At 40.3% G+C, this 24,783-nt stretch overlaps 1 protein-coding gene across 7 annotated transcripts in view; it reads left to right on the forward strand.

Moving 5' to 3' along the window:
* Positions 1 to 24,783, forward strand: part of ppp1r9a (protein phosphatase 1, regulatory subunit 9A) — a 237,037-nt gene that overhangs the window by 100,068 nt on the left and 112,186 nt on the right. For all 7 annotated transcript variants that reach the window (XM_059972572.1, XM_059972573.1, XM_059972577.1 and 4 more), the window contains exons 6-7: positions 17,576 to 17,734; positions 22,130 to 22,183. In XM_059972572.1, coding sequence (XP_059828555.1) covers positions 17,576 to 17,734; positions 22,130 to 22,183 — 213 coding nt within the window. The remainder of the gene's footprint in view (positions 1 to 17,575; positions 17,735 to 22,129; positions 22,184 to 24,783) is intronic.

Raw genomic sequence — 24,783 nt, forward strand, 5'->3', positions numbered from 1 at the left:
GGTTACAAATATAGGCTACAGGAAGCATTTAAAGCTTTCGTGAACACATAACATCCCTATCGTTTCCTTGGAATACTTAGCTGTTGACTGCTCAAAGTGGAGAAGGAGCTTTCAGAATGGAGGTGAGAACCTGAAGTTGATGCATTGGAAGTATACAGATGCCCTGCAGAAGGAGCAGATCATTTGAAAACTACCTGCCCCACTTGGCACCTTTGGTCCATCTGTGTAAAGAAGCTGTGGTTCCCATATTCTCATTGGCCATCTCAGGATCCACAAATTCAGAAATAAAGAAAATTATTTTGTATCTCAGTGGAATACCTAATAATTAGCATTCAGCTTGCTATTATTTCATGTGAACTCAAATGTCGTGTATCATATATTGGTCAGAGTCCCAGCTCCTCTTTCCCTATCCTGCACTCTCTCTGTCACACTGTCCCACTTCCACTTTTGTATAGCCTTGTCCCTTCCTGCTTACTTGCATACCCCTCCCCCCCACCCGGGCTTGCAGAATTTGCCTCTGCCATCCAGGTTGTACACAACCTCCTTTCCTTTATTCCCCTGCAGCTACAGCCACTACCTTTTAGCTTTCACATGCCCTCCCACTTGTGTACTCTTTCACTTCCTCCTTCCCTTCAAACTGTATTCCACTTTCTTCTTTCCTCTACCCCTTTTCCTTGCACTTACCTGCGTTGCTGCTTTCTTTCACACCTTCTCTTCACCCGTTATGCTTGTACATTCTAGTCCTCTTGTTTGTATGCCCCATCCTGCAGCTTGTGTCTATTCCTCTGACTAATCTTCCTATCCCTACCTGCCTTCCATTCTACCCTTCCTCTTTACATGTGGCTCATCAACCTCCTGCTTGCACATGCTTCTTCCTTCCTGCTTCCACCTATTCCTCTTTTCTCTCTACCCCCTTGTCACTTGCATCTTCCTTTCCTTGTCCATCCTCCCTTCCTGCCCATTCAATTCTGTGCACCCTCTGGACTTTGTGTGCTCTCCGACATTCCCATTCATTTATGTTGCTCTCCCCCTTTCTCTTTTCTGATTGTGAACATCACCCTGCTTCATTTCCCATTTATAAGTGTCCATCTCCCACTTTTAAGTGCCTGTCCTGTCTGCATGAGTTCCAAGCCTTCTACTTGTGTTTGTGCCCTCTTTCCTGCCATTGCTCCTGTTGGCATGCATGCCCTCCCTCTAGTACTTGCTCTTCATTTATCCATTCCAGTTAACTTTTGATGTGTACGCTCCCTCCTCTGTTTAACCACGCTCTTCCTCCTGCATCAGTTGCAGGCACATTCCCACTGTGCCACACATGCTTCTCTGAACTCACTTGCACATGATCTCCAACATATCCTTCCTACAAATTTTACTGGTCTGTACTCACCGGAATTTAGAAGAATGCAGGGGGATCTTATTGAAACTTACTGAAAGTTTAAAGGACTAGATAGGGTGGATGTGGAGAGGATGTTTCCAGAACTAGAGAACAGCCTCAACATTTGAGGGATGACCCTTTAGAACTGAGGTAAGGAGGAACTTTTATTAACCAGAGAGTAGTAAATCTGTGGAATGCTCTGCCATTTAAGGTGGAAATTGATAGTTTCCTGATTGATCATTCCCTGAAGGGAAGGGAGGAGCACCAGAGGTAGGAGCAAGGACAAGGGGATGGGAAATGGTGAAGGAGTGGGGGGAGGCAGTATTGGAAGTTTGAGAAATTGATGTTCATGCCATCAGGTTGGAAGCAACCTAAATGGAATATAAGGTGTTGTTCCTCCAACCTAATTGTGGCCTTATCCTGACAGTGGAGGCCATGAATGGACATATCAGAATGGGATTGGGAAGTGGAATTAAAATGGGTGGACACTGGGAGATCCCACTTGTTCTGGCAGACGGAGTGTAGATATTTGGTGAAGCAGTCTCGCAATCTACCTTGGGTCTCACTGATATATGAAAGTCTACACCGGGAGCACCAAACACAGAATGTGACCTCAACAGACTCACAGGTGAAGTGTTTCCTCACATGGAATGACTATTTGGGCTCTGAATGGTAGTGAAGGAGAAAGTGTAGGGGCAGGTGTAGTACTTGTTCAGCTTGCAAGGATAAGTGCCAGGAGAAAGATCAGTGGGGAGGGACGAATGGGCAGAGTTATGTAGGGAGAGATCCCTGCAGAAAGCAGAAAGTGGGGGGTGGGTGGAAGGTGTGTTTGGTGGTGGGATACAGTTGGAGGTGGCTAAAGTTTTGGAGAAGTATGTGCTGGATGTGGAGGCTGGTGGTGGTAGGTGAGCTCAAGAGGAACTCAATTCTTGGTAGTGTGGGGGTAGGATGGGATAAGAGCAGATGTGCATGAAATGGAAGAGATGTGGATGAGGGCAGGGTTGATGATGGAGGAAGGGAAGCCCCTTTTTTTGAAAAAGGAGGACATTTCCTCTTTCTAGAATGAGAACCCTCATCCTGAGAGCAGATGTGGCAGAGATGAAGGAATTGAGACAAGGGGATGGCATTTTTACAAGTAGCGGAGGGGGGGGGCAGGGTATAGTGCAGGGAGCTGTGAGAGTCCATTGGTTTATAATAGACATAGGTGGATAAGCTGTCTCTGGAGACAGAAGCAGTGAGATCGGGAAAGAGAAGGGAAGTGTTGGAAGTGGAACAGATGAATTTGAGGGCAGGGTGGAAGTTGGAGACAAAGTGGATGAAATTGACAAGTTCAGCATGGGTGCAGGAAGTAGCATGAATGCAGTCATCGATGTAGCGTAGGAAAAGTGTGGGACAGTCACCAGTGAAGGTTTGGAACATAGACTAATCCACGAGCCGACAAACAGGCAGGTATAGCTGGGACCCATGCAAGTGCTGCAGCTCCCCCTATTGTTTGAATGAAATTATCCCTTTTGATCAAGAGCTTGATGGTTGAGGGATGGTAACTATTCCTAAACATGTATCTGTACTCGGCACCATGACAATAAAGTTGAAGCTAATCTAATCTAAAACATGGTGTTGCGAGTCCTAAGGCTCTTGTACCACCTTCCTGATGACAGCAATGAAAAGGGAGCATGTCCAGGATGGTGGGGGACCCTGATGATGGATGCTTTCCTGTGACACTGTTTCATGTGGATATGCTCAATGGTTTGGAGGGCTTTACCTGTGGTGGACATTACTTTCTGAAGAATTTTCCATTCAAAGGCATTAGTGTTTCCATACCAGGCTGTGATGCAGCCAGTTTGTATACTCTGCACATGTATTGAAGTTTGTTAAAGTTTAGAGGTCACACTGAATTTTCCCAATCTCCTAAGGAAGCAGTGCTGCCATGCTTTCTTTGAAATTATATTTGCGTATTGGGCTCAGGACAGGTCCTCTGAAATAATAACACCCAATAATTTAAGGTTGTTAATCTTCTCCACCTATTGATATTAAGTGAGATGTTGTTGTTATGACACCACTCAGCCAGATTTTCATTCTCCCTCCTGTATGATGATTCATTGCCATGGTTAATTCGGCCTATGACAGTGGAGTCACCAATAATATTGAGTATGGCATTGGAGTTGTGCCTAGTCACGCGGTCATAAGTGTAAAGCAAATAGAGTAGGGGGCTAAGCACACAGCCTTGTGGTGTACTTGTACTGATAGAGATCATGGAGGAGATGTTGCCGATGTGAAATGATTGGGATCTACAAGTGAGTAAATTCGAGATCCAATTGTGCAAGGAGATATTAAGGCCAATGTCTTGGAGCTTACTGATCTGTTTTGAGGGGATGATAGTATTGAATTCTGATGTTATGACCTTTGCTGTCTAGATGTTCCACAGTTCATTGAAGAACCAATGAGTTGGCATCTGTTGTGGACCTGTCCCTATAGGCAAATTGGTGTAGATCTGAGTCGCTTCTTAGGCAGGAGTTAATATGCTTCATCACCAACCTCTTAAAACACTTCATTATTGTGGATGTAGCTGCTACTGGGCGATATTCATTGAGGCAGACTACCATGCTCTTCTTAGGCACTGATGTCTTTGAAGCTTGCTTGAAGCAGCTGGGTACCACACACTGCTGAAACAAGAGGTTTAAGATCTCAGTCAACAAACTGGTCATTTGATCAGCACATGCCTTTAGTACGTAACCAGGCACCCTGTCCTGCCCCAGTGCTTTTTGTGGGTTCACGCTCCTGAATGCAGCTTGCACATAGGCTTCAAAGACTGAAATCATGGGATCATCAGGGGAGATGAGAGCTTGTGATGGGTCCTCCATGTTTTGTCAGTTGAAGGCAGAGTATCCTGCTTCCCATCTGCTTATGCACACCTTCCTTGCTTGCATGCACAGCCTCCCTCTGACTCCCATTGCACACAATCTAACTCCATTATCTTCATTTGCATACTTCTCTGTCCACCCTCCTCCCTGCTCATTTGCACTCTCCTGCCTTCCCACTCTTTGCCTCCTGAACAGTACATACTTGTGTGCACCTTGTTTATTCTTCTTCCTCCATTTTTTCCTCATGCATTCATTTTTCCCTATTGCTACTTCTACATTCCTCTCTTTGCTTCACACTCTTGCCTTCTTCCCCTCCCAGTTTGCAGGTATCCTCCCTCCCTGTCTTTCGACTTCTATGGAATGTATCTTGCTTCCATTCTGCATATATGCTTACAGAATTGCTCCCTCACTCCATTTCTGCTTAGGCTTGGGTGCATCCCTACTGCCTCATGCCTTTTCTCCACACTGAATTTGCGTGAAGTTTACTATATCACCATCATGTTTGCATTTCCTTTAATGTACGATGTTTCTTATTTCATTCTTAGAGACCAGTGTGTAGAAATAATTATACCTATGTGCAGTTTTCTGCGTCATTATGCAGAAAAGCTTGGTTGAATAAATTGACTGAGAAGCTCTGTTAATACCAAGTTTGTGACCTTTTCAGTATTTCTGTACTTCATTTCAGATTTCCAGTATTTTTACGTACTATGTAGAAATTATTAAAGTTTATTGAAATTCTACTATTTCTTTTAATTTGAGTTCTATATGTATCTTCTTGCAGGAAGTGAATTTCTTGAGGATAAGTACATTCATATTTAGAAGACTTGCCATTTCTGACTTAACAATATAGAATTTGTATTGAGATCTTAATGAATCAGCTTGTATGTTAAGTATTTAACTTTTTGAAACTGAGAAAATAAGGTTTAAAATTTTTGTTGTGGATTTCTCCTTATGAAAGCAACATTGAAACTTGGAAAACAAAGCAGCACAAATTCTCTTGTATACCCATGTGTGATGGCTTCCAGTATTTTAGTGCTGTTGTCCAGAAAACATTTATATTTTGTTTCATTAAGACGGTGCTATTTGTTTGTATTCTTGACCTTTCATTATTTGTGTAAAAATTGAATTAGATAATAGGATTTTATCTAAATTAAGAAATACCCTTTCATTATGCTCAGTAGAAATACTGAGTATAAAGCATAGAATCATAAAGCATTACAGCACAGAAACAGGTCCATTGGCCCATCTAGTCAATGTTGAACTGTTATTCTGCCTAATCCCATTGACCCATTTGGATCATAGCCCTACATACTCCTCCCATTCATGTATTTATCCAAGCTTCTCTTAGTTGTTACAATCAAACCTACATCCACCACTTCTGCTGGGAGCTCATTCTTCATGGCATTACCCTCTCAGTGAAGAAGTTCCCCCTCTGGTCTCTGGAGTATTTTACCTTTCACCCAAAATGCATGACCTCTGGTCCTAGTCCACCCAAACCGCAATGGGAAAAGTCTGCTTGCATTTACCTATACACCTGATAATTTTGTGTACTTCTGTCAAATCTCCTTGCATTTTCTTGCACTGCGGGAGAAAGAGTCCTAACCAATTCAACCTTTCCCTATAACTTGGGTCCTGATGTGCGTATAGTTCAAAGAAAATTTATTTTTAAAGTCCTTCAGGTAGGAGGAACAAGTGTCTTGTGTCCCACACTAGCAGGTTTAGGAACAGCTATTATTCCTCAACTATCAGGCTCCTAACAGCATGGGCTGTTTGTCAGTCTTTGTTTCTGTGTAGCTTTTCATTGATTTTATTATACTTCTTTGTTCCACTGTGAATGCCTGCAAGAAAATGAATCTCAGGGTAGTATATGGTGACATAAATGTATTTTGCTAATAGATTTATTTTGTATGTACAGGCAGTCCCCGGGTTACGTACGAGTTCCGTTCCTGAGTCCGTCTTTAAGTCGGATTTGTACGTAAGTCGGAACAAGTACATCCGGTATTATTTAGCATCAGTTAGTCAAACATTTGTCTTAGTATATAGTATATATTTTATCTTTCTATGTATATAAAACACTTAAGAAACGTATGTATTCCAATAATTAAACCACTGCATTGCTTAGTAATAATTGTAGCTTTCATTGGGGCAGGACCTTTCACATACTCCATTATGCTCACTTTATCTGTTATCTTTAAAATTGTTCCGATCGTTAACCGACTGTAGCCTAATGCTTTTCCGATGACCGGTGGTGTTTCACCTCTTTCCAAATACTTTATTATTTCCACTTTATTTTCAATCGTGATCGCTTCCTATCAACGGAACAGAAACACTGTGGGTGGTGGGTCCCGAGCTCCGCCGGCTTCCGAGTTCGCTGGGTCCTAAGGACCACTGCACTAAGACAGGCTAAATGGGACAAGTGGGGGCTGTGTTGGGTTTGGATATTTGAGTCTTCACAATATTCCACGTGGGAATTTAAACTGGAGGTGGCAGTGTTGTTTTTAATGAGGTTGAGTTGCGAGCTCGACATAACCCAGCGTGGATGGTACGGGAGTCACTGGATCGACATCAACCCAGCACGGGTGCAGTCTGTCACTAGATCGAACTCGGGAACCTCTGTTCTCGAGCCCAGTGCTGACCAGCCCGACCAGCTGACCGGAACGGTGGGAGGGGAGGTTGGTGGAGGCAGGGATGGGGTCAGGGTGAATCTTACTAAGAAAAATTGAAGCCAAATACAAAGTTAAACACTCAATACAGTGTCAATGGCAACAACTTAAAATGGCGGACGGCGTTGCGATCTGACTTAAAGTGGTAGACAGCGTTCTCCTTCCTCGATTCGTAAGTACGAGTTCTCCGTTAAGTTGGACATTCATAACTCGGGGACTGCCTTGTATCACCATATACTCCCTTGAGATTCATTTTCTTGTAGTCTTTCCAAGTTTTAGATGACATTGTGATTCTGCTCAAACTTATAAGAGCGCAGTGGCGTTGTTGGGCTTTCTTTATAATGACAGCTATGTGCTGGTTCTCAGACAACAACCTTATAAATTTTCTCTGTACTCATTTAAAAATTAAGCCAGCATGCGAAATGGGCTGTATAGATACAAAATTGACTTACCCATAGAAGTCATTCTGCCTGGAAATTGGTAATCAGTGATGTTCCTTCGGGATCTGTTCTGGGACATCTGCTCTTTGTGATTTTTACAAATGACTTGGATGAGGAAGTGGAAGGGTGGATTACTGTGTTTGAAGATGGCATGAAGGTTGATGGAGTTGTGGGTAGTGGGGAGGGTTTTTGTAGGTTGCAGCAAGATATTGATAAGACGGAGAGCTGGGCTGAGAAGTGGCAGATGCAGATGTTGAAAGTTTTGATAGCCTTCCTCTCTGTCCTCTAAGCCTACAATCTTGGTGGTATCTGCAATTTTTTTGATCCAGTTTATCACATTATCATTCAAATCGTTGATATAAATGACAAACAACAATGGACCCAGCACCAATTTCCTGTGGCACACCACTAGTTGCAGGTTTCCAGTTAGAGAGGCAACCATCTACTACCACTCTAGTTTCTCCCATTAAGCCAATATTAAATCCAATTTGCTACTTCATCCTGAATGCCAAGTGACTGCACCTTCCTGACTGTCTCCCATGCGGGACTTTGTCATAGTCCTAAAGTCTATGTAAACCTCATTCACTGCCTTTCCTTTGTTATCTTTCCTGGCAACTTCCTTGATAAACTCTATAGGTCAGACATGACCTACTATGCACAAAGCTATCAGGCCCTGTCTATCCAAATACTTACATATCCTGTCACTTGGAATACCTTCCAATAGTTTCCTTATTGTTGACATCAAACTCACTAGCTTATAATTTCCTAGATTCCTCTTGGAGCCTTTCTTAAACAAAGGAGCAGCATTAGCTATCCTCCAGTCCTCTAGCACCTTACCCATGGCTAGGAACATTTTAAATACCTCTGCCAGGGCCCCTGCAATTTTTGCAGTGGCCTCCCTCAAGGTCTGAGAGAGCACCTTATCAGACCCTGGGGATCCATCCACCCCGAGACATGGGAGCAGAGTTAGGCCAGTCAGCGCATCAAGTCTGCTCCGCCATTCCATCTTGACTGATTTAGTTTCCCTCTCAAAACCATTTCCTGCCTTTCCCCCCATAACCTTGGACTCCCTGACTAAGCAAGAACCTTACAACCTCTGCTTTAAATATACTCAATTACTTAGCCTCCATAGCCACTTGTGGCAGTGAATTCTACAGATTCACCTCCCTCTTGCTAAATGAATCCCTTTCTATTCTGAGGCAGTGCCCTCTGTTCGGAGACTCTCCCCTCTGCTCCAAGGCAGTGCCCTCTGCTCTGAGACTCATTCACTGTAAGAAACATTCGCCCACATTCACTCTGTCTAGGCCTTTCAATATTCGTTTGGTTTCCATGAGATTCCCCCCCCCCCCCCGACTCATTCTTCTTAACTCCAGTGAATACAGGTTCAGAGTCTCGTATGTAAAATCTTTAATTCCTGGAATGATTCTTGTGAACCTTCTTTGAACACTGTACAATGCCAGCACGTCATTTCTGAGATAGAGGCCAAAAACTACTCAATGCAGTACTCACAAGTATGGTCTGACAAATACCTTAATAGAGCCTCAGCATTACATCCTTGGTCATTGCTAACTTTGCCTTCCTACCACTGACTCAGCTACAAGTTAACCTTTAGGGAATCCTGCACAAGGATTCTGACATCCTTTTGCACCTCTGATTTTAGTATTTTCTTCCCATTTAGAAAATAGTCTATGCCTTTATTTCTTCTACCAAAGTGCCTGACGATACACTATATTTCACCTGCCACCTCTTTGTCCAGTCTCCCAGTCTGTGCAAGTCCTTCTGTAGACTCCTTGCTTCCTCAACACCATCTGTTCCCCCACTCATCTATCTTTGTATTGTCTGCCAACTTGGCTACAAAGCTATCAATTCTGTCATCCAAATCGTTGACATATGAAGTGAAAAGAAGCAGTCTATATACTTGTCCCCTGGAATACCACGTCACCAGCAGCCAACCAGAATAAGCCCCTTATACTCTGATTCCTTGCCTCCTGCCAATCAGCCAATCTTCTAATACTAATTTCTTTTCTGTAATACGATGGGCTCTTATCTTATTAAGTAGCCCTCATGTGTGGTACTTTGTGAAAGGTCTTTAGACAATCCAGTAAACAACATTCACTGTCTCTCCTTTATCAATCCTGCTTGTTATTTCCTCAAAAATTCCAACAAATTTGTTGGGCAAGATTTCCTGTTAAGGAAATCATACTGACTCTAGTGTACTTTATCAAGTGTCTCCATGTACCCTGAAACCTCATCTTTAATAATGGATTTCCAGTATCTTCCCAATCAATGAAGTCAGGCTAATTGGCCTATAATTTCCTTTCCTCTGTTTCCCCCCTTCTTGAAGAATGGAATGACATTTGCAATTTTCCATTCCACCTGAACCATTCCAGAATCCAGTGATTCTTGAAAGATCATTACTAATGCTTCCACAATCTATTCAGCTACCGTATTCAGATCCCTAGGGCGCAGTCCATTTGATCCAGATGACTTATCGAACTTCAGCCCTTTCAGTTTCCCAAGCACAATCTCCTTAGTAATAGCAACTGCACTCACTTCTGCCTCCTGACACATTCGAATTCCAGGCATACTGCTAGTGCATTCCACAGTGAAGAACGATGCAAAATACTTACCAAGTTTGTCCATCATTTCTTTGTCCTTTAATACCTCTCTAGCATCATTTTCCAGCAGCTCACTATCCATTCTTGCCTCTCTTTTACTCTTCATATATCTTAGTAAAAGCATTTGGTATCCTCTTTGATATTTTTAGCCAGATTACCTTCATATTTCATCTTATGTCTTATGTGTTTTTTATTTGCCTTCTTTTGGTTATTAAAAGCTTTCCAATCCTCTAATTTCCTACTATTTTTTTGCTGTATTATATACCCTCTCGTTTGCTTTTGTTCTGCTTTTTATTCTTCCCTTGTCAGCCACAGTTGCTTTATCCTTCCTTTAGAATCCTTCATCTTTGGGATGGAAGTGGAGGGATAGGTTAGTAAATTTGCTGATTACACAAAGGTTGGGGGTGTTGTGAATAGTGTGGAAGGCCATCAGAGGTTACAGCAGGATATTGATAGGATGCAAAACTGGGCTGAGAATTCACAAATGGAGTTCAATCCAGGTAAGTATGAGGTGGTTCATTTTGGTAGGTCAAGTATGATGGCAGAATATAGTATTAATGATAAGACTCTTGGCAGTGTGGAGGATCTGAGGATCTTGGGGTCTGAGTTTATAGGACACTCAAAGCTGCTGCGCAGGTTGACTCTGGTTAAGAAGGCATATGGTGCACCTGGCTTTCATTAATCGTGGGATTGAGTTTAGGCACTGAGAGGTAATGTTGCAGTATATAGGACCCTGGAGTACTGTGCTCAGATCTGGTTGCCTCACTACAGGAAGGATGTGGAAACCATAGAAGGGTGCAGAGGAGATTTTCAAGGATGTTGCCTGGATTGGGGAGCATGCCTTATGAGAATTGGTCGAGTGAACTCGGCCTTTTCTCCTTGGAGCAATGGAAAATGAGAGGTGACCTGATAGAGGTGTATAAGATGATGAAAGGCCTTGATTGTGTGGTTAGTTAGAGGCTTTTTCCCAGGGCTGAAATAGTTTGCATGAGAGGGCACAGTTTTAAGGTGCTTGGAAGTAGGTACAGAGGAGATGTTGGAGGTAAGTTTTTTTTTTATGCTGAGAGTTGTGAGTGTGTGGAATGGGCTGCCGGCGATGGTGGTGGAGGCGGATATGATAGGATCTTTTAAGAGACTCCTGGATAGGTACATGGTGCTATGTAGAGAGCTATGGGTAACCCTAGGTAATTTCAAAGGTAAGAACAACTCAGACTATTAGTTCCATGCTCATTTGGTTCCTGTCTTTGTATGTAGGTTTACCTTTTCTTTCTCCCCACAGCTACTTCACTAGTTGTGCTGGCATTTTGGCTCTTATGCCCCTGCAATTCTCATTTAAACCATTCAGAGCAACCCTAGTAAACCTTCCCACAAGGCTGCTATTTCAGATAGTTAAGGTGGAATCCATCCCATTTGTACAAGTGTTATTACCTTCCCTGGAACAGAGTCCAATAATCTAAAAATTAGAAACCGTCCCTCTTGCACCATCTTCATTACCATGTCTTTAACTGTATTATCTTCCTAGTTCTAGCCTCTCGAGTACATCGCACGGATAGCAATTTTCAGATCACTACCCCGGAGGTCCTATCCTTTAACTTAGCGCCTAGCTTCCTAAATTCACTTATTTCCTTTCCTCTTTGTTATTGGTATCAAAGTAGACCTCAACCACTAGTTGCTCACCTTCCCCCGAAGAATACTATGAACCTCATCCAAGATGTTGCTGATTCTGGTACCTGGGATACATGTCATCCAGGAATCTTGTTCTCATCCACAGACACTCTTATCTGTTCCCCTAGCCAATGAATCCTTTGTCACTACTGCTTGCCTCTTCTCCCCCATTCCCTTCTGACACACAGTGCCAGACTCAATGGCAGAGACCTAACTGCTGTGGCTTTCCTCTGCTAGGTCTATCTCCTATCTCCTGCCTATCTTATTCCCCGCTCTCGATGGTCACCCAGTTATCTGTGTCCTGCACCTTAGGTGTAACTCTCTCTCTCTCTATCTCTTGTCAATTAACCCTCAGCCACCCGAATGACCTGGAGTTGACCTGGCTCCATTTCTCTGACATCGTCTGTAAGATACTTATCTGGCTACCCTTCTTGCAGGTGTAGTAATTAGGGACACTGGAGATCTTTCTGTCTTCCCACAAGAAGAGCATTCCACTGTCCTGACATTATTCCCACTGCTCTAACTGTGCAATACAAAAGAAGGAAAATTACCAGAAGCTTACCTTAACTTTCACCTCTTCTCAATGAAACGTCTTGAGCTAAAGCCTCATTTTCCCCACTCTAACTCTGCCCTCTCCAACAATGACCATCAACTTTAAATTAGCTTCCTTTTATTGGTTCTTGAATACTGGTAAATTGTTTAAGTTTTACAATTGCTTCTAAATATTTAAGTTAAGTGAGTATCAAATAGTTAATGCATTTTGAATTGTTGATGCTTAGATTCACTGTGGGGTTTAAGCAATGTTGTGCATGGAAGAGATCTGCACTCCCACAATGAAAAGCTGGATAACCAGTTAGATGTGATACTCTAAGATGTGATCTTAGAGATGATCTGAAATTCTGTAAGTCTGCAAAGGGTTCATAAGATCAGAAGCATCTGTGAACATTCCATAGTAAAATGTCCTTAATCGTTGAAGTAATTTTGTTGTCGTTATCTCAAATATTTTTAAAGAAGCAATGGCCACCACGGTATGGGTATGTAACATTTCCTGTCTTCTGAAGCAACTCTACTTATTACATGAGCCTTATTAACCACTCTCTTTAGTTACTTAGTTATGTAACATTTTTTCTTTAAAATATTGGACTTTTCAAAGAATTAGAAACATTTCCTAAATAGTAAAGCATTTCGCTTTGTCTAAAGTAATTCCTCAATGTCAGGTCATCTTTTTTTAGAAGACAGGCCATGAAAATTGATTGGTATTAGAAATTGTTACCAGTAATTATTTTCTTAAAGCATTATGATGATGGGTCTTCAGTCTGAAACAGTAACTCTCTTTCTCTTTTCACAGTAACTGATTTTCTATTATTTTCAGATTTTTATTCAGTTTTTTCCCCATTAATTCCTGCATCCTTTCACAATTTCTCATATTTTCTTATTCCATAGGAAGCTTCAGTCCACTGAGTTTTCCATTCAGTCCCATTCTTCACATGTTTCCCTGTCATCTGTTCTTCCTCACATGCCCATCAAACCACCGATTCTTCTGCCACCAGTGTAGATCTGCAGTTGTCACCTAACTAATAGGAGGTGATAAGGAAGGCCAAAAGAAACCATGAAATATTCCTGGTGAGCAGGGTCAGGGATAATCCCAAGGAATTTTATACCAGTATTTTTTTTAAAAAAGGATAACTCAGCAGAGGGAAGGTTCGGGGATTGCATTTGTACTTGCATTCAGAGCAAGAGGTTGAAGTACTAAATGAGTGCTTTGTTAGTGTTAGTATTGAGAAGAAGGATCTGAAGGATAGTAAGGGCAAAGTGGGGCATACTATTGTTCTGAGACTTTTCATGTTGAAGGAGGTATGTTTGTACCCTGATAGAATATATTCCAGAATATTGAAAGAGGCATGTGAGGACAGCAGAGTGTTGTGCCCTTGTTCAAGAAGGCAAATAGGGATAATGCAGGTTATCAGAGGCCAGTGAGCCTTGTGTCAGCGGTAGGGGAACTATTGGAGAAGGTACTGAGGAATAGAATTTATGCGCATTTGGAAAATCTTGGTCTGCTTCGGGACAGTCAGCAAGGCCTTGTGTTAGGTAGGTTTTGCCTTACAAACTTGAGTTTTTTGAGGAGGTGACAGATGTTTGATGAAGGTAAGGCAGTAAACCTTATTGATGCGGACTTTAGTAAATCATCTAACTACATATCTCCTGATAGGTGAATTCCGAAGATGAAGATACATGGGACCTAGGGTGAATTGCAGGTTTGGACTCAGAACTGGTTTGCTCATCAAAGATAGAGATTTGGGGTGGTATATATGTACATACAAGCATGATTTTGGTGAAAATGTAAATGAGTGGTTTAGCAAATTTACAAATTGGTGGCATGGCAAAGAAGTGAAAAGGATTATCAAATTATACAGTGGGATATAGATATGGGCAGAGAAGTAGCAGATGGAGTTTAATCTAAATACGTGTGAAGTGTTGCACTTCAGGGGGTAAAATAGAAGGAGAAAGTACACAATTAATGGTAGTCCCTTTAATAGCATTAAAGAACAAAAGGGTCTTGGGGCCCAGGTCTGTAGTTTATTCAAGTTACTTTGGTGCTTATTAGAATTTGAGTTCTTAGAAGTTTTAATTATTCAAAAGATTTTTAGATAGGCACATTAATATGCAGGGAATGGTGGGATATAGATCATGGTCAGGCAGGAGTGATTAATTTCTGAACATGAGAAAGCTGGAAATCCACAGCAACACACACAAAATGCTTGAGGAACTCAGCAGGTCAGGCAACATCTATGGAAATAAAATAGTTGACGTTTCGGGCTAAGACCCTTCTTAATTTAGCATCATGCTTTGTGGGTCAATGGGCTTGTTCCATTGCTGTACCGTTCCTTTGTTAACTTTATTATTTAGGAATTTTTTGAATATAAGGATTATTGGAAAACCTTGACAGCTTTGGCAAATAGAAAACAACAATGGGTGTGATCTGCCAGTCAAAAGTTTTTCAGATGAGTTTTGGGCACGTTCTGACCAGCCATGTGTCTAAATTCTCTTGCAAAAGGACCTGGAATCATATAGACAGACTGTTATTGCTGGGTCTGAGGACAGTCTTGACTGGATGGGTGCCTTGTTTGCATGCATAAAGATCTACATGTGAGGTACTGATGCAATTCAAATGCAAATGGTGGGTCCCACTTGGCATAATCTGTGAAATTAACATAATTAACTATATGGAGAGGTTGTGTCATTAAATATTACAGCATGTAACTTGTAATTTTTAAGATTATTCCCAGTTTTTATTGTGCTCATTTTATCATATACTAGTAACTGAAAGTAATTGGGTTATTGAAATACAAAATACTGCTAAATTTGGAATTCTGAAATAAGGATGCAGCCTGTTGATATTTAGTGTGTCAGGCAGCGTTAGAGGAGGAAAACTAACAAATGTTCCAAGTCAAAGACTGTTAACACCCCCAAAACAAATTAGAGAAAGATGTTACTTTTCTGAAATCAACATTGAGATTACACTTTGAAATACACACTCATTGTCCCAGTTGACTATTGTCAGCTCCTGTGTGACAATCTTGAAATTGGCCTTTCTCCAGATCCAGGGACACACTAACTCTGCCTAGATTAGAACAAAAAATGGGTTGATGTTGAGGGAGAGTAAGGTAGGAAAGATGAAAATGAAGGCCAAATAGCAGGGTGCAAATTGGATGATTAACCAGAGGAATGAAGGTGAAAAACAAAAAGATTCATATTGCAATAGGTCAATGTATTTTTAAAAATAAAAGATGCTGAGGAGCTACAAAAGGCAAAGCCATTCTCAACACCTGAAATTACAACGGACAGAACCAATGGTCATATTCTCAAAAACAGGTATGTGTAAATGGAAAAAGTCAAACACAATTCAGAAAGGTAAATAAATGGAAACTTCTTGAGCAGCTGTTTCATGTGGTAAGCCACAAGTAGACATTAGCTGCTTTTTATTTAGCTAAACATTTTTCCTTCTGCAGAAAATGATGACCACTTTTTGAGTGAAATTGAAGGCCTATGCTATTGACCTAATTCCAATCACCAGCCAAGCAGATAGCTATTGCATTCTGTTTTAAAGCTAGAAGTACTTTGTGAGCACTTTAGAGCAGCAATTGCTGGAGTTTCTAGGAGTAATTTGAAAGTCATAAGATCAATTCATCCCAAAGAAGAAAAAGCATTGTAAAGAGAGGATGAAGCAACAGTGACTTATAAGAGAAGTTAAAGACATCATAAAAGCAAAAGGGAGGGCATATAAAATAGCAGAAAAAAGTGAGAAACAACAGGATTGGGAAGTTTAAAAAACACAGAAAGGAACTAAAAAAGCCATTCAGAGAGAAAAGATGAATTATGAAGGTAAGCTACCCAGTAATACAAGAGTGGATACTAGAAGTTTGTGTCAAAGGACACCAGCAGCATGCCAGAAATTTGAGAATATAAGGGAGCAGAAATAAGTATAGTCAGTATTACTAAGGAGATGGTGAGTGTGAAGCTGAAAGGTCTGTAGTTATATAAGCCACCTAGATCAGCTACAGTATACCCCATGGTTCTGAAAGAGGTAGCTGATGAAATTGTGGGGACATAAGTAGTGACCTTACAAGAATCACTAGATTCTGAAAAGCTTCCAAAGCACTGGAAAATCACAACGGTCGTTCCACCCTTTAGAAAAGAAAGGATGCAAAATTATAGGCTATTTAACTTGTTTTTAGTGGTTGTCTAGGTGTAGAGTTCATTATTAAGGATGAAGTTTGATGCTACTGGGTGATGCATGATAAAACATGTTGAAGGCAGCATGATTTCCTTAAGTGGAAATCTTCCCTGCAAATCTGTTAGGATTTTTTAAGGAAGCAACAGGTATGATAGACAAAGGAGAGTCAGTAGATGTTGTTTATTTGGATTTTCAGAAGGCCTTTGACAAGGTGCTGCAGATGAGGCTGCTAAACAAGATAAGAGCCCATGATATTACAAGAAAGGTACCACAGTTGATGGAAAATTGGCTGACTGGCAGAAAACAGAGAGCCTTTTCTGGTTGGCTGCCAGAGACTAGTGTTTTACAGAGGTCAGTATTGTGTTTGGTACTTATGTTGTATGTTAATGATCTGGATGATAGAGTTGATGGCTTTGTGGCCAAGTTTCCAGGTACGTAGATGATACAAAGGTTGTTGGGAGTCAGGTATTGTTGAGGAATTGTGCAGAAGGACTTGGACAGATTGGGAGAATGGGCAAAGAAGTAGCAGATAGAAAACAGTGTACAGAAGTACTTTGGCAGAAGAAACAAAGGTATAGACTATCTTCTGAAATGGAACAAATTCAGAAATTGGAAGTGCAAAGGGTTTGGGAGATCTCGTGCAGGATTTAATAAAGGTTAATTTCCAGATTGAGATGGTAGTGAGGGAGGCAATGTTATGTAATGTTAGCATTCATTTTGAGAGGCCTAGAATGTATTATCCCTTTATTTTTAATTCCAAATTTATTGAATTACTTGAACATAAATATCCTGCTGCTATTATGGAATTTGTACTCTTGTCTCTGGGTCACTAGTACGAAAGTATTAGGCTAGCTGCCAGATTTTAACTTCCATACCGAAATACACATTATAAAACATAAAGAATCATACAGTATTCTGCTAAGCCTGATCACATATTAATTTGTGTTAATAATTATTGCACACTTTACTCTACAACTAAATAGATATGGGTTGAACTGAAAATGATTCCAACTGTATTCATTTGTACTTGAATTCCCCAGATGTCATAATGCAATGTTTGTAGAATAGAAGTCCAACTCTTGTTCAGCAACTTATCATAATTAACTCATAACAAGTGAATGCACAGTTTGATCTTGAATCCTTTCATTAATTTCAATTATATTGTATGTTCACGTATAGCTCGTAGTATTCATACTTTCAAAACTATGATTTGATGTTAAGACAGGAGAATATGCCACTGATGAAGATGATGATGGTGAAGTGGGCTCAGTGCTTACAGGTGGTGACATGGCGATTGAAGTGTTTGACCTGCCTGAAACTGGGGATGTGCTTTCTCCCACAGAAGTGGATGCCAACAAGATTACTCACAAATTCAAAGAGGTAACTAGGAATACAATTTAATCACAAGAAATCAAGTAAAGAAGTTGTTATAGTAGTATGATATAAGATTTTAATGTGTACATCTTAATACAAATTTGCATAAAAGTCCTGATGGTTATTTGTAAAATACTAGTTGGGTTACATTTGCAGTTTTTATTTGTACAATCCTGGGCATCACATTTTGGGAAAGATATAAAGGCCAGAGCGAAGGTACAGCTGGGATCACTTCCTTCGTAGAGGTACTTCAGTTATGTTGGTCGACTTGAGAAGCGGAGTTGTTCTTTTTGGAACATAGAAGATTTAAAAGGAATTTAATAGAAAATAAAAATCATGAAGGGCCTAATCTAGATAGAAGGTATCTTTCCCCATTAGCAGAAGGATTGTGATTCAGAAGATAAAGTATCATGAGGTAGAATTTTTTTGAGTAGCAGGTCATTAGAATTTAGACTGTACTGCCAAGGGTGTAGTGAAGGCACAAATAATCATGCTGTTAAAAGGGAGCTACACAAAGTATTTTAGGATCATAAGATATAGAAGCAGAATTAGGCCACTTGGCCCATTGAGTCTGCTCTGCCATTTCATCATGGCTGATCCAATTTTCCTCTCAGCTCCAATCACCTACCTTCTCCCCGTATCCCTTCATGCCCTGAAGGAAAACAAATGTAGAGTTATTGGGCGACAGTAGTGGACTACAGCAAATAGCAGTGGAATTGGTCTAATTAATTCCAACTATTTAATCGTTTCTCCCCTAAGATCATACAGTATACTGAAAGCAATGCTAGTGGATATTTTCAGTCTTGGATTTCTAAACTAATTTTAAAAGATCTGGATTTGTACCATATCGTTCATGCTTATTCAAAGTCTAACCTGCTTTATGGCCAAAATGTACAGCTCTATTATTCACTATTGTGTAAAGGTGGAGTACAATTTCTACATAATCAGCTCCCACAAGAGGCAATGAGATAATGACCTTTATTTCAGATACGCTGATTAAAGTATTAATTCCCTTGCACGTATTCAGAATAGTACCATTGCCAATGCAACTTTCTTCCAGTACGGCACTGGAATTTTAGATTAGATATTTGCGCTTAAGGTTTTGGGTAAAGCCCTGTATATATAACCTGGTTACAAGGCAAGAGCGTTGTAAGTAAGTCACCAATGACAACTTGATCTTCCAGCGCTAATGATAAGCATGTCAATATATTTTCTATATTATTGCATAATTGTATTTATTAATGCTGTAAGAAATCAGAATCCGGTTTAATATCACCAGTATATGTCACAAGATTTGTTGGATTTGTGGCAACAGTACAGTGCTTATAAGTACTGTATGTAAACACATTTTTGAAGTATTGAGCAAAAAGTTGAAACAATCTTAGCATCATTATCTTGCATACATATTCCACATATTTGATGTATTAACTAAGGATACAGGACTTACCTACTTTGTCAGCAGTAAATTAATTCCAACTTGACATTGGTGTTTAAGGAAAGATCAGGAAAATTGGAATTTTACTTAGGAAATGTTTATTTCCCATTTTCAATCCTCCCATACAGTGGTTTGCTGTGACAATTCCAGTATTCAAATCAGGAAACATTTTGAGTGAAATATTTAGCCTGAGTTGGTACTATCAATTAAATCATACCTTCTTGATATGCAAATAGAAAGATATGGAACATGATTTTAAAACACTGAATATTTATAAGTCAAATCCAGCAACAGTGGTTGTTCCTCAAAATAAATGTGATGTCGACCTGGAAGTTGCAATACATTGATAATACAGCATGAGACTTTGCTTGTTTAAAATAATCATACGTCTATCATGTTTTGATAAATTTCTGTTGTAATGCTGAAGTATTTTGTAACATTGACTGATAGTCACTTAAGTTGGCCAACACATTGTACTAAAAGTATTTAAGTTACTTTGCAATGAAAGCAAATAAGTAGTTTGATACCAAGCTGTTGAAGGAATAATGGATTTGAAGTTACAAATTGGAAGCAACTTAGCTCCTTTTACTCAAGGAAAATCACTCTAAGCCTATTGGTCTTATTAGAGACAAATCGTATGCATAATATAATAAAGTTTTAAAAAAAAGAGGTTATTCAGTCTTATGAGGCTTTATCAAATCTATCTGGCAAACAAAACCATCTAGTTACATTCACCTGCTCTCTTCCCTCTATAATCCGGCACCATTGGGACCCGAGGAGTGTCAGATTAGTGAAAATGCCGAATTACAGAAGGATCACATTAAGCAATAGCTAACTGCCTCATCATACTTCTAAAATATCATGTAAATCAGAACAAGTTAGATAATAATGAAACAAAAATATTAAATAATTAGCAAGTGAAATTTTAATAAAGTAATATACTGTACAGGCACAGATAAAATAAAGGGTAAAGGTAAGTGTACAGGAATTAACTTAAACAGAACAGTTGAGCACTTCCGCTTCTAAAGTGACATGTTTAATATACCTTCAGGCAAAGTTACATGTCTGCAATTGTAGGGCTGTCAGGATCATCAACATCTTCATCTTGAAAAATGAATGAAGCATCAGGAATCAGTGCCAAAACTGGCACAACAGTTTCTTCAAAAACTGTTGATGTTGGTGGCAGCATATTTTAGTGAGCAGAAGTCAGAGAAAGGTCTTCTATATGCCACATTTCACGCAACCGCCAGGCTGCCGGGGATTCGGCGCTGGGCTGATCCATCTTTACTCGCAGTTACTGAGGGAATCCTCCTTAGTTTCTTTTCCTCTACTTAGTAATGTGCTTAAATTCAGCAGGTCGCCACATCTGATCTGAGGTTGTAGGCAGAAGAGAACAGAGTGCCGGCTGGGCAACGCCGGAGGGCAGTTGGCGATGGCTGGCAGGCAGGCGAGTAGGCAGACCAACCCAGTGCACGCCAGCTCCCCCGTCGTTGGCGGGTGAGACAGATGGGTGCCGGGCGGCCACACTTCACGCAAATGATATTAATAAATGCAGGAAAACAAGCAGGAATCATCTGTCTGTGCTTACAAGAGCGCGCCAACACGTGAACAGATCTAGTGCAACCAAAACAATGCTTAGCAGATTGGTACGGTGGCCTGGGAAATTTGAAACTACGGTTGTACGGAAAATTTGAAATCAGTGCTGGATTATCAAAGGAACCAGATTACAGGTAGTTGGATTAGTGAAGGTTGACTGTACACAAATATACTCCAGAACTTATAACATTACAGTCTGAATAAACTCTTCTTGGGCTTCCACCTGGGTACAGTTATTGATGTATTGACATCTCAATGACAATTTGCCATCTTCTTCTGGGATGATGCCTGGGCAATGTCTCGGCCAGTGGTATTTATACTCCCACAGTCTGTCTCTCCTGATTGGCTAGTCCTCATCCAATCGGGTTTCTGCTCTCCCACCATGTTTACAATGGAATTCCAGTTCCTAATTAGAATTCCAGTTTTCCTGTGGAAACCCGCATCAAGGGGCAAAAGAGGTATGTCCTTTTGACTTATCCAGAGAAATTGGCAATAGCAGATCACTGCATTCACAGTGGCCATAGAATTGGCTTTTGGGGCCACCTGGTAAAGAAAGCCATTGAAAGAAAACTGGAGGAACAGAATTTTAACAAAGGTGAAGATCTTGCTCTAAGTAAGACCTGGAATTTGATTGTAAACTAGGTGGGAGATTGGAAACCTGATTGGATGAGGACTAACCATTCAAGAGGGATGGACAATGAGGGTATAAATACCACTGGATTAGATATGTCCAGGCATCATCCCTGCCTGAAGATGAAGGCAGAGTTTGTCAATGAAACGTCAGTTATACTTGATACCCGTACCCAGTTGGAGGCCCAAGAAGAGTTTATTCATCATATTATGATGGGAAAGCACTAGATCCTTTATCTACAGTCTGTTTCAAAAGTACATAACTTAGTTACTATCCAACAGGAAATATCCCCTATAATCTTGATACTGGAATGTGATTAATAAGGAATAAATGACAATGTCTTAATTTAAGTTAGAGAAAAAAACACACAAAGAAAGTTCACCTGCAGTTTGCAAAAATGTTGCATGTAGACTGATGGTGAAACTAAAGTTGAGTTGAGAAACTTGTAAGGTAATTAGTGTCAAGTTGAATTAGTGTTTGAACATTAATTTTGAGTTTGATTTAGTTGTTCATGCTCCTTGTAATATGTTAAGGCTGAAGATGTGAGGAAATAAATCATTGGTAATGGCTGAATATAATAGGAATTGTCATGAAAGTCATCACAGAAGGAGCACCCTTAAAGTTATAATTACAGTTTAGATGGAATGGTTTGAATTTTTGAACCTAGAGCATTTTTTGTCAAAGGTCTTTCAAGAGTTGTTGAATTTGCTGTCTGACCATCTTATTTTGATCCATTTAGCTACAGATTAAGCATTTTGTTACTGAAGCTGAAATTCAGAAAATGAAAGCCAAGGTAAGGCTGTGAAACAGTTGTTTTGATATTTTGTTAACATTTTTCTCTATTTTAAGGTCCATATTTTGGCAACTAATGTTTTCAATGAATCGAATTAAATTACTTTGTTGGTCCAATATTTTAATCTGAAAAATGAATCGAACAGGACTAAAGAGCAAAATGTAAAGGGATTTTATTCCTGCTTATAGCCTTGAGCTATGAGATGATCTTTTTTGAAATGTGCTATCCACAGAACATTCAGCATCACAGATGAACTGCAATGGCATCAGCTGTTGCTTAAGCTGCAAAAGGTAGATGCAACCACCACTGTGATTCATGGTAGAGGGATGCTGTGATTTTGATGATGTATGGTGTTTGGATTGCGTCAAACATAGCATTTAGTCGGATAGCTAGAAAGCTCCATTTTGGTTTAATTGGACCATAGAGCCTTCTTCTCAAGCTGAGATTTCATGTGATTTTTTTTCAATAGTAGCTACCTCTTTGCCACTTTCCCATAAAGTTATAACAGGTGAAGCATCTGTGCAACAGTTACATGCACAGTCCCTCCCATCTCAGCCACTGAAGCTTGTAACTCCACCGGGGATGTCATAGGTTTCTTGGTGGCTTCCCTCACTAATCCCCTTGCACAGTCACTTAGTTTTTGAGAGCAGCCTGCTCTAGCAAGATTTACATTCTTTCCATTTCTTGTTGATTGATTTAACAGTACCCCAAGGGGTAGTCAGTGACTTGGAAATTTTCTTTTAACCATCTTCTCACTTGAGCTTTTCAATAACCTTTTTTTGAGGAGTTGCTTGAGTGTTCTTTTGCCTTCATGGTGTAGTTTTTGCCGGGATACTGACTCACCAGTAGCTGGACTTTCCAGTTACAGGTTTATCTTTACTACGATCTATTGAAACACCTTGACTGCACACAGATCTCTGTTGAACTAATTATGTGACTTCTAAAACCAATTGTTTGCACCAGTGATGATTTGGTATGTCATATTGAAAGGAGTGAATACATGCAATCAATTATTATGTGTTTTATATTTTTAATTAATTTAGATCACTTTTTAGAGATCTGTTTTCACTTTGACGCAGTCTTGTTCTGTTGATCAGTATATAAAAAAAAACAATTTAAATCCACTGTGATTCAATGCTGTAAATTAATAAAAACATGAAGGCTTCTAAGGGGAGTGAATACTTTTTGTAGACACCATAGATAAGGTGAATGATAAGTCTTTTCCGCAGGTTAAAGAAGTCAAAACTAAGAGACATAGGTTTAGGGTGAGATGGGTAAAATTTAAAAAGGACTAGAAAGGAAACATTTCATGCAGAGGGTAGTGAATATATGGAATGAGCTGCAAAGGAAGTGGTTGAGGCAAGTATAGAAGTATAATTTAAGGAATGCTTGGGTACGTACATGGAGAGTTGGGGCTGAGAGAGGGAGATTTTATTTGTCATATGTACATCAAAGCAAAGTAAACCACAGTGTCAACAACCAATATAGTGCAGATGTGTGCTGGGAGAAGCGTGCAAGTGTCACCATGTTTACAGCGCCAATGTAGTGTGCCCACAATTTACTAGCCCTAGCTTATACATCTTTAGAATGTGGGAGAAGGAGGTTTCTGGTGACATCATCATCAAGAATGGCAGCTTAAGTCACTAGCTGCTCCAGAAAAATGCATATCAAGCCCCGTTAACCCATCAAATATAATATTTTTTGAAAAATATTTGAACTGAAAAGAGGGGCAAGAATGGGGAGAAGAAATGGAAATTAAAAAAGCGACACTGCGGAGCCTGCATCCGAGAGGAGTGCTGACCACGTGCTAGCGAGGCGGTTGCTGGGCCTCGTTCAGTCGAAGGAGCGAATGTCTTTGAAATTCTGAAAGAAATAATGGAGGTCCAGAAAGGTATGAAACAGCAGCTCTGTGATATTAAGGCAGAGCTCGCCAGCGTTAATCAAAAAATAGCGGTGGCAGAGATTTGAATTGAGGAAGTGGAAGATCGCATTCAAAATGTGGAACGGATACTGAGCAAAACAATAAAAATAATACATCACCAAGAAGGTAAACTGCTTGACCTGGAGGGAATATCACGTTGGAAAAATATCAGAATCTATCAGAAATATCGAAGGAGTGGAAGGCTCGTCCATGACGGAGTTTGTTGGAAAGTTACTGCAGGATGCACTGGATCTTCCCCCGGCTATGAAGCTGGAAGTCGAAAGAGCCCACCACGCATTAGTCCCAAAACCTACCCAGGATCGAAAGCCACACTCAATAATAATAAAATTCCTTCGGTACAGCACCAAGGTGGAGATTCTACGAAGGGCCTGGGGTAAGAAGAGAGTGTTTTTAGAGGATAAATTAATATATTTTGACCAAGATTACCTCCCCGCGGTCTTCCAGAAACGCAAAGAATACTCTGAAGTAAAGTGAGTACTAAAGCAAAATAAGATCAGATTTCAAACTCCGTCGAGTGTTTTATGACAACGGGACGCGGTTGTACCAGACAGTGGAAGAGGCGACTGCAGACATGAAGGCCAGATGGTTGACATGACCAAAACGACTGAAAGCCTGCCTGAAGAATTATCCCGCTCTACTTGGGAAATAATGAGAGAAT

The sequence above is a fragment of the Hypanus sabinus genome, chromosome 6 (genome assembly GCF_030144855.1).
Source record: "Hypanus sabinus isolate sHypSab1 chromosome 6, sHypSab1.hap1, whole genome shotgun sequence".
Classification (NCBI taxonomy): domain Eukaryota; kingdom Metazoa; phylum Chordata; class Chondrichthyes; order Myliobatiformes; family Dasyatidae; genus Hypanus; species Hypanus sabinus.